The 25805-nt window shown below is 44.4% G+C and overlaps 1 protein-coding gene and 3 long non-coding RNA genes across 4 annotated transcripts; all 4 read left to right on the forward strand.

The window, feature by feature from the left end:
- Positions 1-2838: 2838 nt before the first annotated feature.
- LOC120693185 lies at positions 2839-4388 on the forward strand. The gene is made up of 3 exons (XR_005682915.1): positions 2839-3166; positions 3262-3427; positions 4158-4388. It is a non-coding gene; the product is annotated as an uncharacterized LOC120693185 (long non-coding RNA).
- A 9666-nt stretch (positions 4389-14054) lies between these two features.
- Positions 14055-16453, forward strand: LOC120689737 (pentatricopeptide repeat-containing protein At4g18520, chloroplastic-like). Its single transcript, XM_039972135.1, has one exon. It carries the CDS (start codon positions 14316-14318, stop codon positions 16170-16172), a length of 1857 nt encoding a protein of 618 aa, XP_039828069.1. The 5' UTR covers positions 14055-14315; the 3' UTR covers positions 16173-16453.
- A 615-nt stretch (positions 16454-17068) lies between these two features.
- Positions 17069-19334, forward strand: LOC120689738. Its single transcript, XR_005681423.1, has 3 exons — positions 17069-17368; positions 17493-17565; positions 18953-19334. It is a non-coding gene; the product is annotated as an uncharacterized LOC120689738 (long non-coding RNA).
- Positions 19335-19683: 349 nt separating this feature from the next.
- Positions 19684-20658, forward strand: LOC120689739. The gene is made up of 2 exons (XR_005681424.1): positions 19684-19936; positions 20333-20658. It is a non-coding gene; the product is annotated as an uncharacterized LOC120689739 (long non-coding RNA).
- The last annotated feature ends 5147 nt before the right edge of the window (positions 20659-25805 follow it).

Raw genomic sequence — 25805 nt, forward strand, 5'->3', positions numbered from 1 at the left:
TGCTCGGGGTTAGCAATGGGCCCGAACTCTGTCGTTTATGAGAAGAAGAGTTATTCAGATACATTCACTGAGTTCTATCAAGTTTTCGGCCATGAGTATGATCATAAGGCACCATCATTTGTAGAAGTTGAAAAATGGTTGTCTGGTGAGGGAAAGAATTCAATAGATGACAAATGGTTGAAGGTTTGGCTAATGTTTGCAATTAGCACCTTCTAGTGCCCAACATCAAGCCCAAAGTTGTGTGTGAGGGCTTTCCATTCCATTTCAATCACCAAAGAGATTAAAGGATACAACTGGTGCAAACTAGTAGTGGACAGACTCATTAAAGGAATTGCAAAGTTTAAGTCTGAGAAGCGAAAGTTTGTGTCCGGGTGCCTCTTCTTCCTTACCGTATGGATACTAGACTTGTAGCACCTTGTCTTTTCCATTTTTTAGTCTCCCTTTTTCTTTTTTTCTCAAGACCTGACTATCCTTTTCTTTTTTGGTGTTCAATATGCTCTTTTTGTGCATGCAAATATTGTATCTAGATTCACTTGATGTTGGTGATATCGTCAACAACGACTTGGAAGTAAGATCCGCTGCGTGGACGGGACAACTCGTCTCCAAAGTCTGCCTCATGGATAAGCTCTCCAAGACTCAGTTCGGCAAACTACAAGTAAGATTCATGCACGAATACCTTTTTTTCCTCCAACTTTCTGCATGTGTGGGAATTGGCAACCTGTAAATATCTTGTATGTGTAAGTAGCAAGTTATACATATGTTGGATACACATGTACAGAGTCACAGAGTTATACATGCAAAGTTATATGCTGTCTTTGTAAACCAGTAACCCTTTTTTATTCACTCATGCACACATTTTCTCCTTTTTTTGTACAGCTAAAGCCAGAACATTTAAGCACAATGATGATCGCACTAGAAAGGATCCAACAATTCATCGATTCAAACATGCCGGAATCTGTCATTGTTGTATGTTTCTGCCCTCCATCCTTTTTTTCTATCATCACGCATCATTTTTCTCCCGCATTTCTCTTATATAATCCAACCATCTTATGTTTTTCGTTGCTGCCTTATGTTTCTGCAATTTTTTTCTTTTTTGCAGAATCGGGAGGTCCTCAAAAGTGCACTGAGCAAGTTCAGCATTGCAATCAATCAAGCTTTTGTCAACCTAACACAAAAGTTGTGCCAGGGGTACAACAGCAAGAAGCACATGCAGAAGGAGGTCAAGCAGGCCCCAGTACCTCTAAAGGTACCCGGAAGGTTAGGAGTAAAAGAAAGAACGACATTCTGGAAGAATCACTCGGTGAGATTAGGAGTGATGAAGAAGACTCCAGCAGAGGTGATGATTATGCCAACTTTGACTCTTGCGACACAGAGGGGGACGAAGATGATGAGAACAACGATGGATTTGGAGATGATATCAATTCATCACAAATTGACCCAAGAGCTACTGAGAACGAAGGTAATGACTAGCAGCATCGCATATGTTTCTTTTAGTTTGTTTTTCTAACAGAAACATTTCTTTTTCTTTGATAGTGCAAAGCAAGAAGAAGGTTAGATTTGAAGATGTAGATAATGCAAAGAAGACCAACAAAGCCGAACCAGCCAGCAAACAATCAGGTATGCAACTTGTATTGAAGGCCTCCAACAACTTGTATTGGTTCAGTAGCATATTCTCTTTTTGGAGACAGCTGCAACTTATGTTTTATGTTTTTTTTAAAGTATCTGCTGAACCATCATCGCTCCAAGATCAGTCGGGTTATAAATCTAAAGGTGCACCATCCAAGGATGATGATAAAGGTGCAAAGGACGACGATAAAGCATCAAAAGATGACGACAAAGCATCAAAGGATAATGGCAGCATCAGAGATGATGGAAAACAAGGAAAATATACTTTTTTTATCAGTCCAGCAGCAATTTTTGTATTAGCATTTTTCGTTGAACCAGCAACTTGGATTGAATTATTCAGCAACTTATGATTTTGCTTAGCAGCAACTTATGTTTCGATCAGTAGCAACTTATGATTTTGCTTAGCAGCAACTTATGTTTCGATCAGTAGCAACTTACATTTGACCACATCATCTTTTTTTTGATAGATTTTGATGAAGCACCATCACCTAAAGACGAGGCTGGTGACAATTATCAAGGCACACCATGCAGTACGCAATCGGGCACACAATCCAGCTCTAAGTTTAGCGGATTGTCACCGATTACACCAGCAAATCGGTATGGGCTTCCGGGAGGCATGACACTATTGAACTTAATGGCTACATCGCCCAATAGGAAGCCTTTGATCTTTGAACCACCTGAGTTCCTCGATGTGCCGCTCGTGCCCAATGAGAAGGAAGTCTTCAATGATATTGTCACAAAAGAATTTAAAGGGGCGAAAGACACGGTCACAATGTCCGATGAGATGAATTCTGAACCGAAAGAGCAAGCAAAAAAGTTTGAGGACAAGCTTCTGGAAGATTTGTTGCAACCACTGCCTGTGGACAATCTTCCGGAAGAAGTGTCCAAACCCAAGAGAACAAAGAGAAAGGCGGAGCGGTCAGATGTACTGTCAAGAAAAAAGCTTGCTAGCACAAGAGGAAGAGGCTTGCCACCGGTGATGCCCAAATCCAATACTGCAAAGGAGCAAGATGAGGGAAAGGTAGAGCCGCTTCTTGGTGTAGCAGCGACCAAAGTGTATGCGAGGAAGTTTCCAGAAAAATCAGATACCATCCCAAAACAAGCTGAGGTAGCAACTCACGCATGCAAATATGCCCCCCCATCACATTTTTTGCTGCAAACCAGCAACTTGTGCTAATCCATTTTTTTTTCTCTTCATTTACACAGATTGCAACCCAAACACTTGGCGATGGGCGCACGGAAGCTATGCATAAAGCAGCAGTAGAAAAGATAATAGCAACTCATGTTTTCCTTTCTTCTCATTTTTTTCATTCCATTGTACAGCATGCAAGTGTTAATTTTTTTTGCACATGTCTGTGTTCTGATAGCAGCATGTCGACAACTTGAAGGACAGCAAAGGTTTCAAGGATGCACCCGATGCTCCAAGCTTCTCACTGGGATTTACAGATGATGAGGATTCTCAAAGAATGGACAAGGATCAACTTGCAACAGAAGATGAACTGTACAGAATCATATGCAGACACACTAGGCACGAAGATGGGTATGACAATATACCTTGATCTTATCCCCCCATCTTTTTTTTCTGCCCATCAGTCATGGAGAAATTTGTGGATAAAACCTTTTCTTGTTTGGCAGCACAATATTCTTTGAATCCAAAGAGATAACACTTACAGCACAAGAGGTAGCAGCGGGCATGGTTATGGGGAGATCGCTAGGCACCAACGCCTTGCATCTCGGGACTTACGTGCTGTCACAGGACCCTAGAAAGAAGAGGACAAAGATAATGTCCCCATGGGTGTTGGTAATATCATTTTTCCCCCTTTGACCCCTCTGACATTTTTGTGTATCTTATCGTTCTGAAAGTATGTCCCCCATGTGCATATCTGAGCATTTTTTGCCATACACTTTTTTTTGCTACAGATCCAAATGATGACAGGGCCCATGAACAGCAACATTGTCAAGAACGCTTTTGAGTTTCGCGAGTCAAACTATGAAATAGTAAAACCACATTTTTCTTTTTCTTGAAAACTTTGTACTGTCTGCCTAGTAACCTAGTTGCAAACTTGTGTTGTATGATTCTAGCAAATTTCAGCCCACAGAATCCATTGGTGATTGCAATATTATTAAGGAGTAGTTTCCCAATACCTTTGTTTTCTGATTGCAAATATTAAGAGTAATGAGTAGTTTTTGATTTGCAACATTAGAGTTAGGTAGCTTTCTGATAGCAATATTCAAAGTTAGATATTTGTCGAGGTCACAGACTCATAGGATACTGCTTCAATTGCTGAACATTGCATATCACTTCCCATTAACAGCACCATTTTTTTTCCCAATCTATTTTTAACCGAATGCAGAACAAAAATTGAATTGGATTAGTATATTTGCCCAGTTCAGTAGTATTTTTTCTATTTTTATCAGCAACTTGATTTTCTTTTCCAGCAACTTATTCATTCCCTTAGCAGCAACTTATCTCTGTTGTCATGTGAGTTATTCAACAGATTTTATACAAATACTATTTCCCGTGCACCAAGAGAATATAGCGCAGCCGGGCGGCGATGGCCACTGGTTCACATTTGCTGTAAATATGCCAGATAAGAAGTTTCAAATCATAGACTCTCTGAGAAATAGCGACAATGCTGAATTGAGATGGAAAGCAAATCAGGTGCGTGCAAAAGTGATCACCCTATAGAACAAGTACACATCTAAGGTTGCGGGGTGCAAGATCCCTACCATTTACAACTTCGAGACGTAGTTCATTGAGGGGTACAAGCAATTCGGAATGTAAGCACAAGTCATTCTTTTTTTTTATCCTAAACTGAATTCAGAACTGTAGATATTGTAACATTTTGTAAGTTCTACATTATCTAACATTTGCCTCTCATTTTTTTGTACCCTCAAACTCAGTCATGACTACGGTCTGTTCACCCTCAAGGCCATAGAGCACTGGGATGGACACAACCTCCCAAATATGATGGAGTTTGATGAAATAAAGTTGAGGAAGTGAGTTCTTCTTGAGTGGCTTCAAAGCCCTGCCAACAAGCTAGAGAACAAGACTGAACTATTCTCAAAGGGAAAGGGAAAGGGAAAGATGGCAAATCAGTAGGCTAGGAGCGGAGTGGGGAAGGGGAGGAGAGATGTGTGTGTGTTTTTCACATGATGCATATACTCTGTATATAGATGCTCCCATTTTATTTTAATATACTGGCAATTTGCGACCAGTTCAACAGACAACTTGTATGCAATTTGTGGCCAGTCCAACAGCAACTTGCGATTTTTTCATGATGCATGTACTCTGTATATAGATGTTCTCTGTGGTTTTAAACAATGCTCAGATATGCTGATCGTTTTTTTACCCCCCCCCCCCCTTTCCTGTGTGAGAAGCAACTTATGTAATATATGGAGGTATCCTATGTGATCAGCAACTTATGTAATATATGGAGTTATTTACACTGGCAACTTGAGACTAGCCCAACAGGCAACTTGTCTGAAGTCGAAACAGCAAATTGTGCACAAATATTTTTTTCAAATATCAACTTCTGTACATTAGATCTGCACTTTGTGTTTCTGTTAACTTAATTCAACATGCAAGCTGCAATTTTCTAATCTTTCTTTTTCATACGCCACCATACACAAAGCTTTATTAAAAGTATATTTATCCATATATATAGCAAGTTTGAAATATACAAAAGCATCAACTATTTATTATTACATCACCACACACCATGCTTTAATAAAAATCAATTCACTAATTGCAGTTTAATAAATTACAAGGAAGTGGAAAAAATGTTAGATGCACCCCCCTGCAACACATCTTGTTTTTTCACGCAGCAGCAACCTCATTTAGTGATTTATCCGAGAGTTTTTTTGTTTGCTTCCTTGCCAGCTTGGCGGGGCAAGTTGATGTGGTATGTTCTGTTGAACCACAGTAGCCACACGGTGATTTTTTTGGGGGAAGCAACCCTAACCCTGTCTTGTATCTCTTTGACCTTGGACGCCCTTGCTTCTTTGTTATTGGTGGGTTCCCAATCTCAGTACCAGCAACATACGAGCCTGAAAAGTCAAAACAATTTCAAGTTGCTAGGAGTAATACACACAAGTTGCTAGAACAAGGAGTAGAAGTTGCTAGGCTGAATGAGTAGAAGTTGCTAGGGGCAAGGAAGTACAAGTTGCTACGTTCAGTTAAGACAATACGCACCATTAGGCTGTTGTGACAGATGTGACACCCTAGGTGTTTGCACAGTAAAACTGCATTTATTTTAGGCATCATGTGCTTAAATTGCTTGAACAAGGGTCTTATTTTAAAAATATAAGGCTAATTGTGTAAATATGATTTGATGCAAGGTCCTTCCTATAATTTAATTTGAATAGGATGGGCAAATGTTGATTTTGTGGAGGGTTTCTTTGTAAAATTCAGTGTAATCATTACATGGAAGGAAATTTTACTTTTTAGCCTGAAATTAAGGTGAATTTGCTTTGGAAAAGATGAAAGTCCATTAAATTCAAAATCATTTCTATGTTTTCAAAATAACCTTTAAACCTTTGGTCAAATCAATTTTTGCACAACATCAAAGTTGTAGATCTCGAAAAGTTGAACAACTTTCATGTTGGGCACTTTTTCATTTGAGCCCTAGTTTAGGAGTTATTTTTGTTTTACAGTACGAGCCCTAAACTTTTTTGAAATTGCAAATAGGTCCAGCTGTCATCTTCCTCCTCTATCCCTCTTTGCTTCCTCTGCCGCCGGCGCAGAGCGGCGCCGCCGCTCAGGGAGGCTGGGAGGCCACCTCCTGCTGCCCACCGCCACACGCGGCACCCCCGCAACCCCCTGGCCCCACTCCCACCCGCGCTGGAGCCCTCCTTCCCTCGCCACGCTGCACCTCTACACCCCATTCCACCGCCGCAGCACGGCCGCCGGCGAGCTGTCCGAGCCGCCGCCACACCTCGGCATGGGAAACACCCCAGCCCTCACCAAACCCACCAATCGATGCGCCTTGACCTCCTCGTGCTCCCTAGCCACTTCTAGCTCGCCGCCGGTGAGTCCCCTGGCCGGAACACCGGCCGATTCCCCTCCCTGTCCTCTTCTCAGGCGAGCCAGGGGCCACATTGCAAGCTTCTTTTTCTTTCTAGGGACCTATCTGCAAGTTTTCAGTTCCTTTCCTTTTCTTTCTAGGCTGAACTTTGAAAATTCCTAGTAAATGCTAGAAAAATAAAAATCCAAATGTTTTGGAATCCTTGTTACAAAACCTACAAGTTTTGTTACACACACATTTTCAGTTTTGGTATGCATGTTAATCCAAGAAAAAGAATAGAATAAATAGGCTTTAATTGTTCTAGGAGTTGTACTCAGTAACTTCATGTGGTTTTTGGCTAGGATGTGTCTTGTAGTGTTACTAGTACCTGGTAAAAATTTGAACCCTTTTTGACATCTTTAACTAGGTCAAAGTTTCAAGATTCCTAGATCTACTAGTTTTGCTAATGTATTTATGCTGGTAGAAATATTAAAATTCTGTTTTTGAAACTTTTTCCATGCATGTGTGTCCCTAAAACCTTGCTGTTGCGCAAGTTTGAGAAATTTTAGATCTATTTAACTATATCTTTGATTTAATGCTTGTCAAGAAGGCTTTAATTATAATAAATAGTTTCCTTGATTAGAAAAATCTGAGAATATTTGTGGAACTCTATTTTGGTCATATGTTCATGTCTGTAATATTTAGGATCTAGAAACATTATAGAACTTGCTGTACTAATTAGTTTTACCATATGTGGTTTAATTTTGTCAAAATTATTACTTCTGTTTTAAGCCTAGATAAATTCTGAAAATTTTACAGTAGCTGTGTTAGCCCTGTATTGATATCCTGTTAAATTTATAGCCTCTGATTTGCTCTAGTTTAGTCTATAGAATTTAATCTTATTCCAGGTGCTGTCTGAGTAAATGTTTTCTTTTGAATAATTGGCTTATGAAATGGTATGAAATTTACAGGGTAGATTGCTCTCTGTACTTCCTGTTTGAAGTAATTTTACTGAATTTAAATGCTGGTTGTGTACTGAGTTACTCAATTCTTAGCAAACCATGATTTACATGCTATGTGAATTAACTAAAACTTACTTTGGAAAGATAATCAAGTTGTCTTGTGAGGTTAATCATGTTGTTTTGTGTAGTAAGACATGTTAAATAACTACTCTATAAACGATTGCCTATATGCTAAGTTATGTTTGCTAATTGTTAGACTGCCACTTTATCGCAAAGTGTGTATGTTGTAATACCATTTCTTGCATCACATATAGATACGACTGTTCTAGCGGACGGGACGTACGAGCTGATCCCGGAGTCCGAAGGAGGTGATCAAGAAGCCCAAGTGAACGCCGCTTTACTGACTGAAGACCCGGACCAAAGTCCGGAAGAGCCTAAGGCTGATCTAGCTAGTGACTACCGCGAAGGCAAGCCCCGGACATAAACCCAGTATTTCAAATTATGCACTTTATATACTACTTACTTCTGCATTTACAGTTCTTAGGATTTGAATTGAAACCCTAGATGCATGATCCTAGGAACCTATGTACTGAACACTAGACTTGAGTTCGAGTAATTGCTATGCTTATAGGACTAGTAAAAGTCGAGTGATTGGCTGTCACTCGCGAGCTTAATAGGAGTTGCTTGTTTTCTTTTATCTGCAATCACTATAAGGACGTCAGACGGGGTCATGTTCGATATCATGACCTTGGGTGAGACCCCGTCTGTGTTGATGAATTCTGCTAAGGTCGCGGTGTGTGGTAGCGGTGGTTAAGTGTTTGAACGTACTAGCCACATGCCGTAAATATGGTACGCAGTAAGCCTAGTAGCTGATCGGACCGGTGAGTGGATATACCTTTCACTCTCTCTTAGAGATAGGTTTTTATGTTTATGTTGCGCAACACCATGGGTGCAGGGAGGAAGTTGGTGCCCTATAGTCGGGGAGAGTGACCCTATCCATAAGCCGGAATGAAAGGACAACAGTTGTTTGGGAATGACCCGACTGTGTTCCAAACGTGTGTGTTTGGTTTACCTTGTAAGGTTGGAAATCCGATTCGAATCGTCCGTCTCTCGCGGATATTGAGACTATTTGATCCCTTTGCCACAGAGAGTAATAAGAGTAATATTATTATGATCAATCTTCATGTTTGACTAAAGTTCTACCATGATTGATTAGAATTAGTTGCTTACATAGAATGGTTAATCAACTAGAATATTGAAAGCTAAAATTTGAAATTAAGGACCTACTCTTTATTGCTTTTCAGCAAAAGGAAAACCAGAGCCTTACAGAACCCTGCATAGTCTAGCTAAGTGGACTAAGTATATCCGTTGACGGTTAAGTCTTGCTGAGTATTAGTATACTCAGCCTTGCTATTGAATCTTGTTTCAGGTATGAGTTTTGAGGACCAGACCGCTAGTCTAACTTGGCCCTGCTCTTTGCCCTCTGGCTGGTCCATAGAGTGGGATCCGTCTCCGGCCGTTAATGACCCCGACGAGTGATACCTTGCTTGAGCTAGCTTGGTATACTTTTGCGACGTGTTGTAGCCGTCGTGTTTTCTTTCCGCTGCTTAAACTCTGAACTTTAAACCTATGTTTTGTATAACGTTTTACTGAGTTTGGACCTGTAATAATACTTTGAACTTGTTGTAATAACTGCTATGCCTGTGTTGTAAAATATATGGTTGTAATATCTCTGGACTCGCCTTCGTGCGGGGTATGCTTGTTCGATCCGAGATCCGGTGGTTGTATCGGGACGTTACCCGACAGACCAAGAATTGTTCCGTTTGAAGTGCGTTTGAGTCGATGTTGCATTTATGGTGATGGCCAGCGCACTTGAGCCTGGATAATTCAGGTGGTTCTGCCACAACAGATTTGGATCCCCACCCCCTCCGGTTGATGAGCTTGTTTTTTTTTGCGCGATTTGTTCTGCGGCCTTGGCGCAGCGGGTTGTTCAATATCAACTTGTTCACACTCCACCCCCGGAAGAACACTTGACGCTCTCCTTTTTCTCAAAGCAACAAGCTTAGATTGCAGGGCACTCACTTGTTTTGAGAATATGCCATACCCCTCGTCATCAGCCATAAAAGGTCTCACAATCTTATTAAAGTTTGTGCACATCCTGCTGTAACGTATAACATTCTTCCCGTGGTCTGTAATCTGGGCTTCTTGAAGAGGCTCGTTAGCGGCAACTTCCACCCCACTATCAACCACTGGCTCAACTGACCATCGAGGGAGAATGTACCGATCAGGTACCTCGCGGACTACAAGGGCGTCAAAAACCTTCAATATGTGGCAGCAAAGCACTCCATCTCTCTCAAATTTGCAACAAGTGCAGCTATAAAAGCCCTCCACCCTGGACGACGTGACCCTGAATGTCCGTGTCCCATACAACAGATCGGGGCAATGCTTGTACGGAACAACATCTATCAAGTCATCCCCTTCAACACGAACAACATAGTAGCTCAAACTTAGCTGCAGCTCATGTTGAAACACATTGAATAACCTCCTTGTATACATTTTCTTCATCTGATGCTCCATATGGTGCCCCGTCAAGTAGCGTGGGACCTTCGTGGCTATGGCCGCCTCTTGCAAATCTTGCTTGCTGAAAATCCTTTGTTGTATCTTCTTATATTGCTGCACAAAGTTGAGTATCGAGTTCTTTGGGTTGACATAGCACTTCAGGACAGCATTGAAGCCTTCACTCCGTGCTGTTGTTTGGAGGAAGGGGAAGAAACAATGCATAAAATACGCAGGGATCCAACAATGTCTCATGTCATACAAATGTTGGAACCTCTCATCATTGTTGAGCTCATATTTATCCAGCAATACCTGTCACTTCTGCTCAAACTCTGCCGGCGTGAAGCTATTGTCAATACAATTCTTGAAGTCATCCGCCAACTCTTGCTTACCATTTCCCTTGCTATCCAAGAAAGCACCCATGGTCTTCCTAGCATTTTTCATAATGTGCCAACGGCAATTCCTATGAACTGAACTGACAAATACCTCTGTGATAACAGCCTTCATCGCAATATCTTGATCAGTTATTATATTTGCGGGATCCTTGCCGCCCATTGCTTTCTTGAATTCAGTAAACAGCCAGACAAAACCCTCAGTCTTCTCATTCCTCAGAAAGCCGCAACCCAGCTGGATTGTTATGCCATTCCTGTCAATCCCTGTTAACACAATAAAAATTATTAGTATTTTTTTATAGCTGAAGACTATCAACTGGTGCAGAATAAAGATGGCAACTTATGTGCAACTAGTGTGTCAACTTGTGCTTTCTCAAAGTAGCAACTTGTGTGACAACCGATATTTTTTTTCTGGAATCCAAAAAATAACAATCAACGAAAACCATCAATGGGCAAAACTAGTATTTTTTTTGCTGGACATGCATACCTATGAAAGGAGCACATGGCATGTTGTAGGCATTGGTCAAATAAGTAGTGTCAAAGGACAAACAATCACTATACAGCTCATAAGATCTCCTTGCTGCACCATCCACCCAAAACAGATTCTCAACCCTATCAAACTCATCAAGAGTGTAACTATAATAGAATTCCTGATCTTCCTTCTTCAATTTCTCAAAGTACTCAAGCGTCGCCTTCACATCTTTACCTCTATATTCAGCGCGGTACTCAACATGCAAATTTTTAGCATCACCTTCTGTGTATGGACAGTTTTCAATACCTCCATACAACTCAGCCATTATCTGGTAAGCACGAGTTGTCGTGATGCAGCATCCATGGAGCAACTTGATGAACTCTTTCTCTTCAGCTGGTATGTCTCTGTGGGACATCAAGTATTTTATGAGCGAGAATTTTCTTAAACGCTCATGGTTGTGCTCCCTTTCAAAGTTCACAACCTCCTAGTGTCCAGGGGATGTCTTCCTCACAATCATGCGAGCTGGGCAGTGCGTCCTATCTACATAATCCCTGCGCCTTTGCCTCACAATCTTTTTCTCAGTTATTGGCCCATCATTAGCAACCTTCTCTTTTTTGTTGACCCCAGCCTTCTGGCAAACATAGATATACTTTGTCTTTTCATTGGCCTTCTACGACTCACGGGATGTGTCGATCCTTATAGAGAAACCTGTATGATGGGCATAGGAATTGTAATAGTCTTTGGCAGCATCAGAAGTATTGAAAGACATGCCTACAAAAGATTCCTGCAGAGTGGATAAAATCTCAACACCATCCTCAATATCAACTCCATCTGCGGTTGTCTCAGCCGTGGGAACTGTCACACCACCAGATTCAGCCGGGAGCACCTTTGATGCTGAGTTGCTGAGTTGCCAGTTCAGGAGGAGCAGAGTTGCTTGGCAGATGAAGAGCTTCATTGGATATTACAGGGAGAATCAAGTTGCTGCAGGACACATGTGCACCTGCACCACCTGCAACACACATCGGTGGGAAAGCTGCACCAGAAACTTGCTGCAACTCAAGATTTGAAGGGGCTGCAAGGAAATCATGCTCTTGTAGTGGTGCAGAATTTAGATCAAAAACCCCACTACAAGTCATATTGCACCTACAAAAACACAAATATTAAGTATAAGTTGTCATGCAAGGAAACTCATAATGTATATAGGAAGGCACACAATTTGTTATATTAATGAACCTACAAAACAAAACTAATTAGCACAATACAAGTTTCTTTTGGTAGCCACAAAAAATGAACACAAATTGCCATACAAAAAAACTCAAAATGTAGATAAGCTGCAGTCTGAGGAAACACAAGTTGCCACAAAAAAATGAACACAAGTTGCCATCTCAGGACTGCAATCCATAAACCTATATGTTCAGAAGAGTCTTGCAAGGGGGCACCCATCTTGTTGATCTATTAGACGAAATTAAATCCTAATAGTTTATTTACTGATCATTAGTCAAGAGGCACCATCCAAAACTACTAGCAACTTGTGTGAATTGCAACAAATTTGCACTAATATATAGATGGACATGAAAAATTATCTACAATTCGAAGATCATAGGGAAGATTTGCGCAGATTTGGGGGATTAGATCGAGCAGATGAGAAGGAAAGAGCACGAAAAAGAGTTGCAAACCAGCAAGGAAGGAGTTGCAGATCGGGGAGGGAGCGAGGACGCAAGTCGCGAGGGTTCTACTGTGGCCGCGACTGCCCTCCCGTGCGTGTCGGCGAGATGCGGCGATGGGGGCTGGATGGATGGATGCGAGATGCGGCGAGTCGCGGTGGATGGTGCGATGGGGGGATGCGGCGCGCCGCGGCTGCTGCGGGCGCCTCCCTCCTTCCAGCGCGCGGGCCTGGGATTGCGGCGGCGGGACCAGAAAGGGAAAGGAAATGTCTGACCTGGGGGTTGCGCGCTGGTGGAAAGGAGCGGGCGCGGGGGGTCGCGCGGTCCCAAAGCGCGCGACAGGTCGCGCGATAACACACTCCTTTTAAAAATGTTTGGAACCCATTTCTGAAACATTTACAAATATTCTATAATATTTAAAAATTTATGTACCTTTTCAAAATGTTTTAAACATTTATATATGTTCCAAAGTATTAAAAAATAATTTGTACCACTTCAGAATTTCTGAAGAGAAATAAATGTTTGAAATATTTCAAAATGTCTGCAACATATAAATGTTGCAAACTATTTTAAAAATTTTGCTTAATGGGCCGACACAATAGAAAGAGGAAGATGAGGGCAACCAGGTTAGTATGAGCCACCTTGTTTAATGGACCTTGAAAAAGAAACAGACGAAACAGTGGGAGGGCACCAATCGTTTTGTGACAAAATCATATGGCACTGTGCGCGATGAATAGACTCGGCGGCAATAGGTGGCCTTTGTTCTTGACATCTTCATGTGAACTTGACATCTTCGTGTCAATTTTTATATCTGACTTTTGACTTTTGTGAGTTTGAATTCAATTTTGGATAGAAATACAAAACTGAAAGTGCTTAAAGTCTTTTCTAAACTATTTCCATCGTTTTTCATCTTTAAAATATAAGACTTTATTCGTTGATCTGTTCCCTAGGGTATTGGAAGGACTAATTCCTATACTTTGAGTTAATTCCCCCTACCTCCTTCAAAAACCCCCCACAATCCATGATTAACCGCAGGTCCACACAAGGCCTTATGGCGTCCTAAGTCTCGAGAGCCACTCTCAGCGCCTTTTTCGTCCATGATACCAAGTGATGCAAGTGCATGTTGCATCGAGTTATGGTCGGCTAATGTCAATTAAATTGGCTATTTGGTCAATGTCAGCTAGTTACTTGCTTAGCGTCAGCTACATTGGTTATTTAAATAAAAGCTGCCCATTTTGATTTTTTTCAATCCAGTTGTGGGCAAAGTATTACATGTGGGACCACATCCTGAATTTTAGCAAACATAATAAAGGGCGAAAACAATTTAAAATATGGCCTTAAACCCTGAACATGTGAAAGTGTGACCACTCACGGACTCACCCAAAAAAAAAATCCAGACTCTCCCCACAAAATCAAAACCAGCTCGCCCACTCAGCCTCTCGGCCTCTCCCATCCGCACTGCCTCGCCGGCAGCCGCCGCCGCCCACCTCCTCTCCCACCGTTGCCACCAGCACCCGCGCTGCGGCCGCCTCTTCCCCTCGGGTCTCCCCCTTTGCTGCCTCTGCCTCGGTCGCGCCTTCGTTCTGCTCCTGCCTCATCTGAGTCCAGGCGCGCCCCGGAACGGGGAAGGGACCCAGATGCTACTCTGCTGCTCTCCGTTTGCCCATCGAATCCAGACCTGTTCTCCGCCCCCGCCGCTTCTCCCGAGCAGCTTGCCTCTAAGCGTGCTCAGCCCCGGCGAGAAGGGGAGGAGCAAGAAGAGCAAGTTCCACAACGTCCGGGCGCAAGCTTTCAAGTCCAAGAGCCAATCTTTGCCCACCCAATCCCACCGGGCTGATGGCCACGGGGACCCTACGGATGAAGACCCGAGAGGGAATTTGCCAGGGTCTGCCGCGCCCTCGCTGCCGGACGCTGAGGCTGTCGCCTTCTGGCTGCGTTCCTCCCGGAGCGCAGCCGGTGTCCGGAGAGCGCACGCGGTTGCCCTGCGGTCGCTCGACAGCCTTGGGGTGTTCGTGTCCAACAATCTGATCAGTGCTTACTCGAGGTTCGATGAGGTTGCAGATGCGAGGATGGTGTTCGACCAAATGCCCGAGAGGAGCATCGTGTCGTGGACTGCCATGATGAACGGGTATCAGAAGCTTGGCCGCCACGGTGAGGTTGTGCGGCTGTTCTTGGGTATGCTGGCCACAGGAATGCAAGGTAACAGCTTGACTTTTGTTTGCCTGTTGAAATCTTGTGGGGAGAGGGGCGATGCTCAGCTGGGGCGACAGGTGCACTGTTGCGTTGCGAAGGGTGGGTGGAGCAATGTGATAGTGGACAGTGCGGTCGCTCACTTCTATGCTCAATGTGGAGATGTTGCCGCTGCTTCAACTGTGTTTGAGAGGATGGCCTCCCGCGATGTTGTCTCCTGGACAACGATGATCACGGCTTATGTGCAGCATGGGCATGGGGACAAAGCTCTTCAGATGTTCCCAACGATGGTGGCCGAGGGATTTCGCCCCAATGAGTTCACTGTGTGTAGCGTCCTCAAGGCTTGCGCAGAGGAGAAGGCTCTAAGATTTGGGAAGCAGTTGCATGGTGCTGTGGTGAAGAAGCAATACAAATATGATATCCATGTCGGGAGTGCTCTTGTCACTATGTATACCAGATGTGGTGATGTGTTTGATGCCCAAGCAGTGTTTGATAAGATGCCAAGAAGAAACACAATTACATGGACTTCAATGATCTCTGGATATGCGCAAAGTGGCTTTGGTGAAGAAGCTATCTTGTTGTTCCGAAAGATGAAGATGCGCAGAGTATTTGTTAACAACCTCACCATTGTCGGTCTCCTTAGTGCTTGTGGATCTATGAAGTCAATTTATCTTGGAAAGGAACTGCATGCGCAGATAATAAAGAACTGTATGGAAGATAATCTACAAATTGGGAGTACACTTGTTTGGTTCTACTCCAAATGTGGGGAGCACACTTATGCTGCAAGAATTCTAGAAGCAATGCCTGACCGCGATGCTGTCGCATGGACAGCTATGATTTCAGGCTACAACAATCTTGGCCATAATGTTGAAGCACTTAAATCATTAGATGAGATGTTATGGGATGGTGTGACACCAAATACTTACACTTATTCCTCAGCTTTGAAAGCTTGTGCCAGATTGGAGGCTCTCCGAGATGGAAGGAGGATCCATGGCGTTATTAACAAGACTCAAGCTTTCTCAAATGTTTTTGTGGGATGCTCGCTGATCGATATGTATATGCGGTGTGGTAAAGTTGATGAAGCTCAACGAGTCTTTGATGCCATGCCAGAGCACAACTTAGTAACATGGAAAGTGATGATTACAGGATTCACCCAAAATGGGCTCTGCGAAGAGGCTTTAAAATACATGTACCTAATGCAGCAAGAAGGGTATAATGTTGATGACTTTGTGCTTTCGACAGTTTTGACGTCATGTGGAGATCTTCAGTTGAAATCAGATGGCATCTCGTTTCTAGCTCAATAACTAAATTATTTCACTTTCACGAATTCTTAGGCTAGTTAGGGAATATCAGCAAAATGCTGGTGCAGCTGTACAAAGTCAGTTGTTGGTCTCAGGATGCCAAACTAGTTTCTTTGTCAGATTGTGCATTAGAAAACCCGATCAGAAACTGATCGTTCAAGGTGTGGGTATACATACGAATACTTCGCAGGAATCTCTACTAACCATTTCTCTTTTTTTTGCTGGTAACCATTTTCCTTGGCTTTTCTTGTGAAGCTGTGTATACCATAATCTAAGCATTGTTAGCTGGTTGTGACGAAGATTAATTATTACAGTTTAATTTATCCTGGGGTCAATGGGAATGTCCACTTCTGTAGAGGAAAACTTCATCATGACAATTTATTGGATGTCTGGATGGCCGAACATTGTAAAGGGGTGCTAGTGCTAATGGGAATGCCTAATTCTGTAGAGGAAATTTTCGTCATGACAATTTACTATAGCTCCTTCGAACGGGAGTGCTAACAACTTGCGCTAAACTTTAGCTAAGATTAAAAAAATTTAGCATGTGCATGAGTGCTAATATGTGTTAGTTTAGCACTCAACTTTAGCCCCTCCAAATAGACCCTAAATTTTAGTGGGATGCATCACCATAGCAATATCTAGACTACATGGAAGGCTCTTCATGAATACCACCTCTAATAAGGAAATGACACGCGCATGAACAGTAATGTTTCGAAGATCTGCAGGACAGCAGAGACAATTGGATTATTTCCTTTGACAAACAGCATTCGGATATGTTGTATAGATATCCAAACGGGCTTGATGTGCCTAGCTGGTGATATTACGCCATCTGTCACCCATCATTCTGATACTCTTAGGCTTAGTTTGGAAACTCTAAACCCCGCTGGGATCCCGGACTTTTCACCGGGCTGGAGGCCCCCGAGGAATCCCGCCCCGGGCTTAATTTCCGTTGCATTTGGAGACCCATCGAGCGGGGTAGCTCCGCCCGACCCCTGCGATTTCCACCGGGCAGCCCTTCCACTACCCTTGGGTCCGGGTGTCTCTTCCCCGAGGCGATAGAGAGCGCCGCTCTTCTGGTCGCCCAGCTCCTTCTCGCCCCACCGTGGATCTCCCCTTCCATCGTCAACTCGGCCGCAACCTCCTCGGCGCGTCCTCATCGCCTCGCTCAGCTGCGACCGCCTCCACCTGACCTTCCGCAGGTGAGCCCGCCTCCATCCGCACCCCTGCCCCAGCTAGTGTTTCCGCCATCACCTCGGCCGCCACCTCGGCGGCGTGTCCTCGTCGCCTCGCTCGGATGCAACCGCCTCACACAGTTTTTTGTAGTTCTTGGGGAAAAAGAGCTGGGTCAACCAGCAGGAGGAGCGGCCCTCCATTGAAACATCCAGAGCATTTTCGAGTAAGAACAAGCTGAAAGTTCATCCCCATTTGTACTCCACTCTCTGGCCTTCAGTTAGCGCTCATCCTCCTTCCTTATCCGATCTGCATAAATCTTGTTGAGGTGTCCAGTTTGTAGGTGATTAGTGGCTTAGTGCATTGTTGTTTATTGTTGCTCCTTAGGATTTACTGTTGCAGTAGTAGTTAAATTCTCAAATTTGCACAGTGCTGATGGTAGTTAAAGACACAAGCGCTAGCTAGTCTTTTTTAGTTAGAGTAGAGCATTATTATTATTAGTATGGTAGTTAAAGAAATGGAGCAGCATCTGGTCACTTAATTGGACGCACAATAATTGTTACCATTCTAGGGATCTGGCATGCGTTTACTTGACCAAATGCATGCAAATAGCTTGCAAGTTCAGCAAGGTAATAATGTCAGTGATCTGGAAGATGTACAAGGAAAACATTAGCAATCACTAGGAAACAGTTGACATATCAGAATCCCATTTCTTGCTCAATTTTTGTCAGACAAACCCACATGGCATCAAGATCGTCAGCATTGAACAGTGATTGTTTCTGTAATTGGTTTTTAATGACCCCCATAAGGCATAAGGCGAGAAATAAAATGCCAACAAAAATAAATCTTTCAAACAAAGAAATGGCATGTCTCCAAATCAAAAAGAATGGTCGAACATTACCTTCAGAAACCTGTACATGGCCAACATCTGAACTCTAGAGCTAATGGATCCTTTTTTAGGTTTCTGGATAAAAGCAGAACATCAGTTTAGTTTCCACAGCTACTGTGCTAGATTACAGAATCAACTGAGCTCAGAGAACCTGAAAAATAATGTTAGCTTCACTTAGCTCTTTGACACAATTTCAGTTTTGTTTCATTCCCTTGCAGCCGAATATTTAGATTTGCTGTTCAAAGAGTGCATAAACCATATGAAACATTCCTATAATGTGCATTACAAAATTCATACATATGAGACGGCAAATATGATTGGCTGCCTATGTTAACATCTACTATACCCTATTACTGGAATAAAAAAAATACTATACCTTATTACTTACCTCCTGAAGCAAACTTCTATCTTCTATGAAACTAGTCGGATCTTAAATATTCAGTTACCAGTAGGAATTGGTTAGTCATCGCATGCCATAGATTAGCTTGTCCATATTGCTTACTGTTGATCTAACTGCATATCTCAATGTGGCTCTCCGGCTTCATTCACTGCTGTTCTATTTATGCACAGAATGTGGCTCCACACATATGGGAGTCGGTTTTCATTCATTCATTTTTTACAATGCTCCATTATCCATAAAGATTTTGCTTTGCTTACTTGTTCTTTAACATGGTCAGATATGACTTGCAAGCTTTACCTGATCATTTTTCTATACCATTTTCAGCAGTGACTCCATTATTATTGATCTAATTGAAGATGTCTACAAACCAGAGGCTTCTTGAGGGACTCGACTAACTTTGTATCTATGTCTATCATCGTTAGAGTGTATAATATCTTAGCTGCCTTCTAAATTTGTAACGCACAGAAAACTGTCCTTTTTATGTCTCTTGCACCAGCTAAGTGAATGTTGTTCTACCAGTTGTATCGGCTGAAACTTGGTACTTTCTGTTAGATTGATTTGTCTAGATTTCTAAAAAATATCATGTATATATGTGATGGCCTGATGACTTGGTGATAGACTTTTCTAGTTTATCAGCATGTCATCCAGAATGTGCTGCTCACGAATACAGTGATGGCCTGCTTATGTAAAAAAGTGATGCTATTAACTTAGAATTACTAATATATAAAATATATACTTGGTATTTTTTTAAAGAGCATGCATGATGGTGGCACACTTGCCCTCACAGGGCTGCCCCGCGTCAGAACCAAATTAATCCCAGCGTCAGAACCATATAGTTGCCTCCAAATAGCGACGGGAGGGAGGGTAGCGCGGCCCTCCGGTGGAGGGGGATTTCCAAGTCCATATTTAATCCCCGTGGGTCAATTTTTCCCAGGGCTAGTCATCCACGAGCTGCCAAACTAGCCCTTAGGCTCAGTTTGGAAACTCCGAAGCCCGGCGGGATCCCGATATTTTCCCCGGGCTGGAGACCCACGCGGAATTCCTCCACGGGCTGCATTTCCCTTGCGTTTGGAAGCCCATCGAGCGGGGGAGCTCCACCCGACCCCTGCGATTTCCCCGGAGCCGCTCCTCCCCTACCCTTGGGTCCGGGCGTCTCTTCCCCGAGGCGACGCAGAGCGCCGCTCCTCACCTCGCTCGTCTTCTCGCCCCGTCGTTGCGGATCTCCCCTTCCGCCGTCACCTCGGCTACCACCTCCGCGGCGTGTCCTCGTCGCCTCGGCTGCGACGGCCTCCACCCGACTCTCTGCAGGTGAGCCCGCCTCCGTCCGCACCCCTTGCCCCCTCTAGGGTTTCTTGCCTTCCTCAGTGCTCCGCAACTAGCCCGGCTGCGCAGCCGGCCGGGCGTCGTCGCCACCGTTGGAGCCGAAAGCTCACGCCGCCCGTGCTCGTGCTCGTCGCATCAGTACTTAGGTTTCTTTGTTCTAGTATTTTGTGATGGGCGCTACCTGCTAGAGTTAATTTGTAGTTCCTATCAGCAGTAGACGATTTTCTCCTTGGTCCGTGGCTAGCAACTAGTCGAAAGATAGGGAGATATGCATGCAATTCACCAATTCTTCATGATATCAAATGTGTAATAAGCATGCGACATTCACACAGTTTTGCTGCATATTCTTGTAACTCACCATTTCTTTTGTATTTTTTGTAGAGGATTTGGCAGAAGCAACACATGATTAGAGAAAAGTGAAGTGGCCTTCGTCATTAGCATCTGAGAAATGTTCATGATCTTAGCTAGATTTTGTTGCTCTTGTCTGACAATTTTTATATACATGCTCTTACAGTTTGTCCATTTTTTATGCTACTGGCATCTATGTAATATATTGGTGTGTGAGCTGGAGGACTATAATTTAAATATTGGTGCAGATTTTAGCTTTCAGTAGGCAGATTACGTGTTTATTTGGAGGTTCAGAATATTAGTCATGTGCAATTTACAGCTTACAATGAGAAGCTTATAATCAATAGTAATATTAGGTACATCTAGGTACTTACGTCTTGCTTCCAAAACAACGAGGGGGACGGGGACAGGGGTCTTGCTTCCAAACAGCGAGGGGGAAGGGAACGGGGAACGGCTCCCGGGGATATGACCGGCCAATTACCCAGGGCAAATCTGGCCCTGGTTGCCAAACTAGGCCTTATGTTTCTTTAAAAACAGGGTGGAATGCATGGTACACTGCTAGCTACTCATACGACCAGGACGTACAATCCAATCGTACGACCAAAAAAGTCAGCCTCAATCCAATCGTAAGTCCAATGTGTATCATATGCTGGTTTGTATATCGACACATACACTGACCGCGAGTGACTCCTCATAGAACCAGATCATCCAACTGTGAGCAGATGATAAACCATATGATCTCCAGTAAACTTGCCCTGGACTATCAGCAGTGATATAGTAGTTTACGGGACTTCAAAAATTTTGTCGTAGAGACTTTTTTTTTTTTGAGGGCATAGAGACTAATGTTTCAGTAAGTGCAGGACGGCAGTGAATTCCGTTTGCTTTAGAAATAGAACAATATTTCCATATGAGGCATCAATAAACGTGCTTCATGCAGGGTTTCATTTACCGACCGGACCGGCCAAACCGCCGGGGTCCGGTACCGGTATACCGGTCCGGTACCGGTATACCGGTCCGGTTTGGCCAGAAACCGGTCGGTATCGGTGGAATTCAAATTTGAATTCAAAATACGCAGTTCAACCGGTTCGTACCGGTATACCGGCCGGTTTGGCCAGTATACTGGTGATTTGAACAAACATTCCGACTGTTAAAAAATACCGGTATACCGGCCGGTTTGTCCGGTATAACGGTGATTTAAAGAAATTTTCCAACGGTTACAAAATAGATCCTCGGTGTGAAATAAAAGGAAATTTCGGCATGAGCTATGCAAATATTAATATAAATGACCACATCAAAGCAACAATTTATAATTATGCATACAAATACAATAGTAATAAGTGTGCATACAAATACGAAGTCATACACTTATACAAATGAAATAAAAGTTCAACGTAGGAATGGGAAGACCCCCATTTGTGACGCGGTTTGGTATTCGGCGGTGGACATCAAAGCGATACCTCGCACTCTAAGCAGGTCAGTCTTATAGTGTTGCCAAGTTTGGCCCATCCACGCCGATGTTGTCTGCCATTCCTGAACTAACATACTGTAAAAATGGGGGTCTTCCCATTAGTACACCCATCTCGTCGGTGGCTGCATGCTGATGTCAGGAATGGGGTAGTGAAAAGAGTGCCTAGAATCGTTGTAGGAGAAAGAAGAGTACTGTGGAGTGTCGTTGTCCGTCGGTCCACATGTTCTCCTCTGCGATTGCGGTGCTCCATGGTCGGTGTCCTGAGTAGCATGTGTGAACTGAGTCTCCCCTGCAATCAACCATATATCATAATTAGTAATCAATACTCATAATCAGAAATATGTGTACATTTATATATGCAATGTATACCTATAAAACGAACACCACGAGCACCACCACTACCACTAGCAGCACCACTAGCACCAGTACCACTACCACTAGCACCACCACCAGCATCAGCACTGTCACTATCATTATCATCATCGGCCGAGCTGCTATCCTTGAACTCTTGATACGGAGGACTATGCTCACCTTCGCCATCATCAGTCTCGGTGTCGCTGCTCACTGGTTTTACTGTTCCTTTGCCTTTTGGACGCTTCGGGTGACCCTTCGTAGGCCCCTTATGTAACTTCTTTTTCCCTAGGTGAGTGTCACCCACATTTTTACGTGCCCAATCGCTGATGGAATCATCCCCCGTAGCCTCACGTAGATCTGACACGTTTATTTGATCTTTGACAATATGGGACGGGAGAGGGATATCGCCGTCATCATCATCCTCGTCCAGAACTGGAGCCCGGTTGGATCTACCATATTCCATCCATTCCCGCACCGGATTATTCTCATCATAGAAAGAAAGATGGGCCAGCTGGTCAATGAAATCACCTTCTTCACGCATCGGTGGGCCGGAGACCTCCTCAAGTCGGAGACGAAGGTTGTAGTTGACATAGACAAGCTTGTTAAGTTTCTTGTTGGACAACCGATTGCGAACCTTTGTATGCAGCAAGACAAAAATACTCCAATTCCGCTCGCATCCACTGGACGAACAACATTGTAAAACAAGCCTCATGGCAAGATACTGCAGCTTTGGAGTGCTTGATCCGAACATCATCCACCAGGACGCTGCATGTGCAACCGAATATGTAAGCAATATATTTGAATAGAGAAAAAAACAATGTCGTACGGAGTAACTCTTACATGGGGATGTCTTTGGGTCCATCGCCATCCGCATTGCCATTTCACTGCCATACTCGCCAACCTTCTGCCGAAACACGTCAAACTCCTGCAATGCCTGCACGGCGCTCTGGATATCCGTCATGCGCTGAAATGTATCATTGAGTCCACGAAACATTTGTTGAGTTGGATCCATCGTATATGCATACCTCGGATTTAGGATAGCAGCTGCAAAATTTAAATCACTTCAAATAAGCATCAGGTCAATAAAGTTTAAAAATAGATGACTCGTGTGTGCTTACCTGGACCCACATACGTGCCTATGAACACGTCACCTAACCTCTCGTCCACCACCTGAATATACTCCTTCAGTGTGGAAATATTTGTTCCAAAGAAAGTCCGCAGCTCCTGTTTCATAGTCTGGTAGGCCATCACGACTTCGCAAATGTTCGGCTTCTTGTCCTGATCAGTGAAGCGGAGAAACTTGTATATTGGTTGAACCGTGTCGATGATATATTTTAATGCATCCCACCACTCCATACTTGCAAAACTTGCATGAGTAAATCTACCATCTTCGGTATTCGCCCATTTGTTGTGTTGGAACTCAGTAGATGCCATTCACTGCATGAAACGATCACGTTTCCGAAAGATGCTCTCTAGGAACATGTAGTTGGTTCCAAATCGAGTGGCATTCCACTTGATCAACTCACCACCGATTGCGTCTCTCATCATTGTATTCAACTGATCATGATTATGTAACCAATTTGAGCTAACCATTTGTTCCTTTTTGAGCGTGTACTCGTTGCTTCCGCGTGTTGTTTGTTTGTGCTCTGAATGGCTTTGGCATTGCTCCTAGCTCTAGTAGTCCGCTAGTGGCTACATGGAGTTGGCATTCGCCTACTTTGAGGTGCGTTGGGTGTAATCGGGACATAGGCCTTTCGATTTTCGAAATCGGATTTGCGGCTCCTATTCACCTACCTTCTGGTCGCCCTTTCGGTCCTTCAATCGCCACGAATTCGGAGATCACGGCGCGGTACAAGGACCACTTGCCGAGCTCGTCGATGTCCACCAGCGGCGTAGCTCGTTAAACGGAGCTTTGGCTCATGGGCAGGGGCTTCGCTCTTTGTTGAAGGTTGCTCCGCTCAGGATGCTTCAGCACGCAGCTCCAACCTCCTGACGGAGAGCTTCAGGTGTCCAGGCCGCTTGACTGAGCTTCAGCGTAAAGTACAGGATACGAAGCTCCAGCCGCTTGGCGGGGAGCTCCGGCGTAAAGCTCCGCTCCATCGAGACTCGTGAGTTCATTGTGGGCTTCGTTTACAGACGATCGGGGCCCCAGCGAAGGTGCTTACGCGTTTGATTTTGCCACATATTAAATTAATTAATACGCATCCTCAACCCTGCAACGGGAAAAGCTATGAAGCTTCGTAGGCCCCCAAAAGCCATAGTAATTAAAAATCGTTTCACCATCTCATGGCTTCGACCCTCTTTGGCCGTGAGCCGAAGCAAAGCTGGAGCATAGCTCTGCTCTGTAGTCTTTGTTTATTCAGCGAAGCCATCTACAACGACATAACTAGATTCAGTATATTTCAGCCACAACCAGCTTAAAAGAAAAGAAAAAGAAGAAGGAGACAGAGAGCTCCGGACTCCGGTATGTGAAAAGAGACCATCGCTATACAGCGAAACTATTTTCAGCTTTTTAGGTCTCCCTCCATCCGGCCGCTTGGCTTCTCATCGAAGCCCACGTTAAGTCATACCGAAGCTAGAGTAGCACATATGTCGTAGCCACCTACGGTAACCGCAGCGAGGCATTAACGCCAAAGGCTCAAAAGTCAAGACAACTTACGACGGGTTGGCGCGCACGTTAAGAGGAAGGCTAACCAGCTTAATCGGGTAGAGAAACTTCTTGAACTCTGGCCCATGCCTGTGAGGGCCAAGTCTTGCGGCGAGCACAACGAGGGTTTTTTTTTCTCTCAGCAGTCTGAAATTTGCTTCTGATGAGATTCGAACTTAGAACCTGCTGACAGCGCGACCTTTCGCGAGTGGCTGCAACCACAACATGGCAAATCCTAGGCCTACTTTGGCAGCAGGGAAACCCAGAGGGATCCCTGAGTTTTCCCTGGGCCAAAATTCCAAAGGCCAATCTTCCCCGAAAAAATCCCTAACGCACTTTGGAAGCCCATCTCCCCGGCCTGGAAGCCCGCTTCCCCTCCTATTCCACGTGAAACGATTCCACATCTCCGGTGGTCGGGAATGTTTCCCCGACTCGTGCGTCGCGACGCGAAGCTGCCCCTCCGGCCTCCGCCGGGCACCGCGACTCGGCGCCGCCGCCGCCACCTCGCCATCCGGCCGCCGCCGCCCCGGCATCTGGACACCGCCGTCCCTCCATCGCCTTGGCATCCTGGCGCCCGCCAACGGTAAGCACACATCCACCGCCTCAGCATCTCCGGCGCCGTCGCCGCCTCCACCGCCGCCGTCTACCCCGACTGTGCGGCCCTCTCCGCTATGCTCTCGATTGGGACTCTCATACCCACGCGAGTGGCATACGCCCCGGCGAGGACGATGAGCTGCGACATTCTGTGTGCTAGGGTTTCGATTCTCATCTTTTCTCTTTCTTGTAGCTCAACGCTCGACTGGAGGCTGATCCACGCTGCGGCCATCTCGACGCCCGGCTGGAGACTGATCCAGACTGCCTGCGCCTGCCACCTGCCGACCGCCGACCGGACGGCGCGCGGCCCAATCTCCATTGCCCTGTGACTGCCCCGCTTGGCTCCCTTCCTCGTCCCAAGATCCAGTGAGTACTAGATGGGAGCATCTCGCGTGGTTCGTTCATTTCTGATCTGTTGTCTTTTTCTTTTTTCTTTTTTAACA

The sequence above is a fragment of the Panicum virgatum genome, chromosome 9N (assembly GCF_016808335.1).
Source record: "Panicum virgatum strain AP13 chromosome 9N, P.virgatum_v5, whole genome shotgun sequence".
NCBI classification, from domain to species: domain Eukaryota; kingdom Viridiplantae; phylum Streptophyta; class Magnoliopsida; order Poales; family Poaceae; genus Panicum; species Panicum virgatum.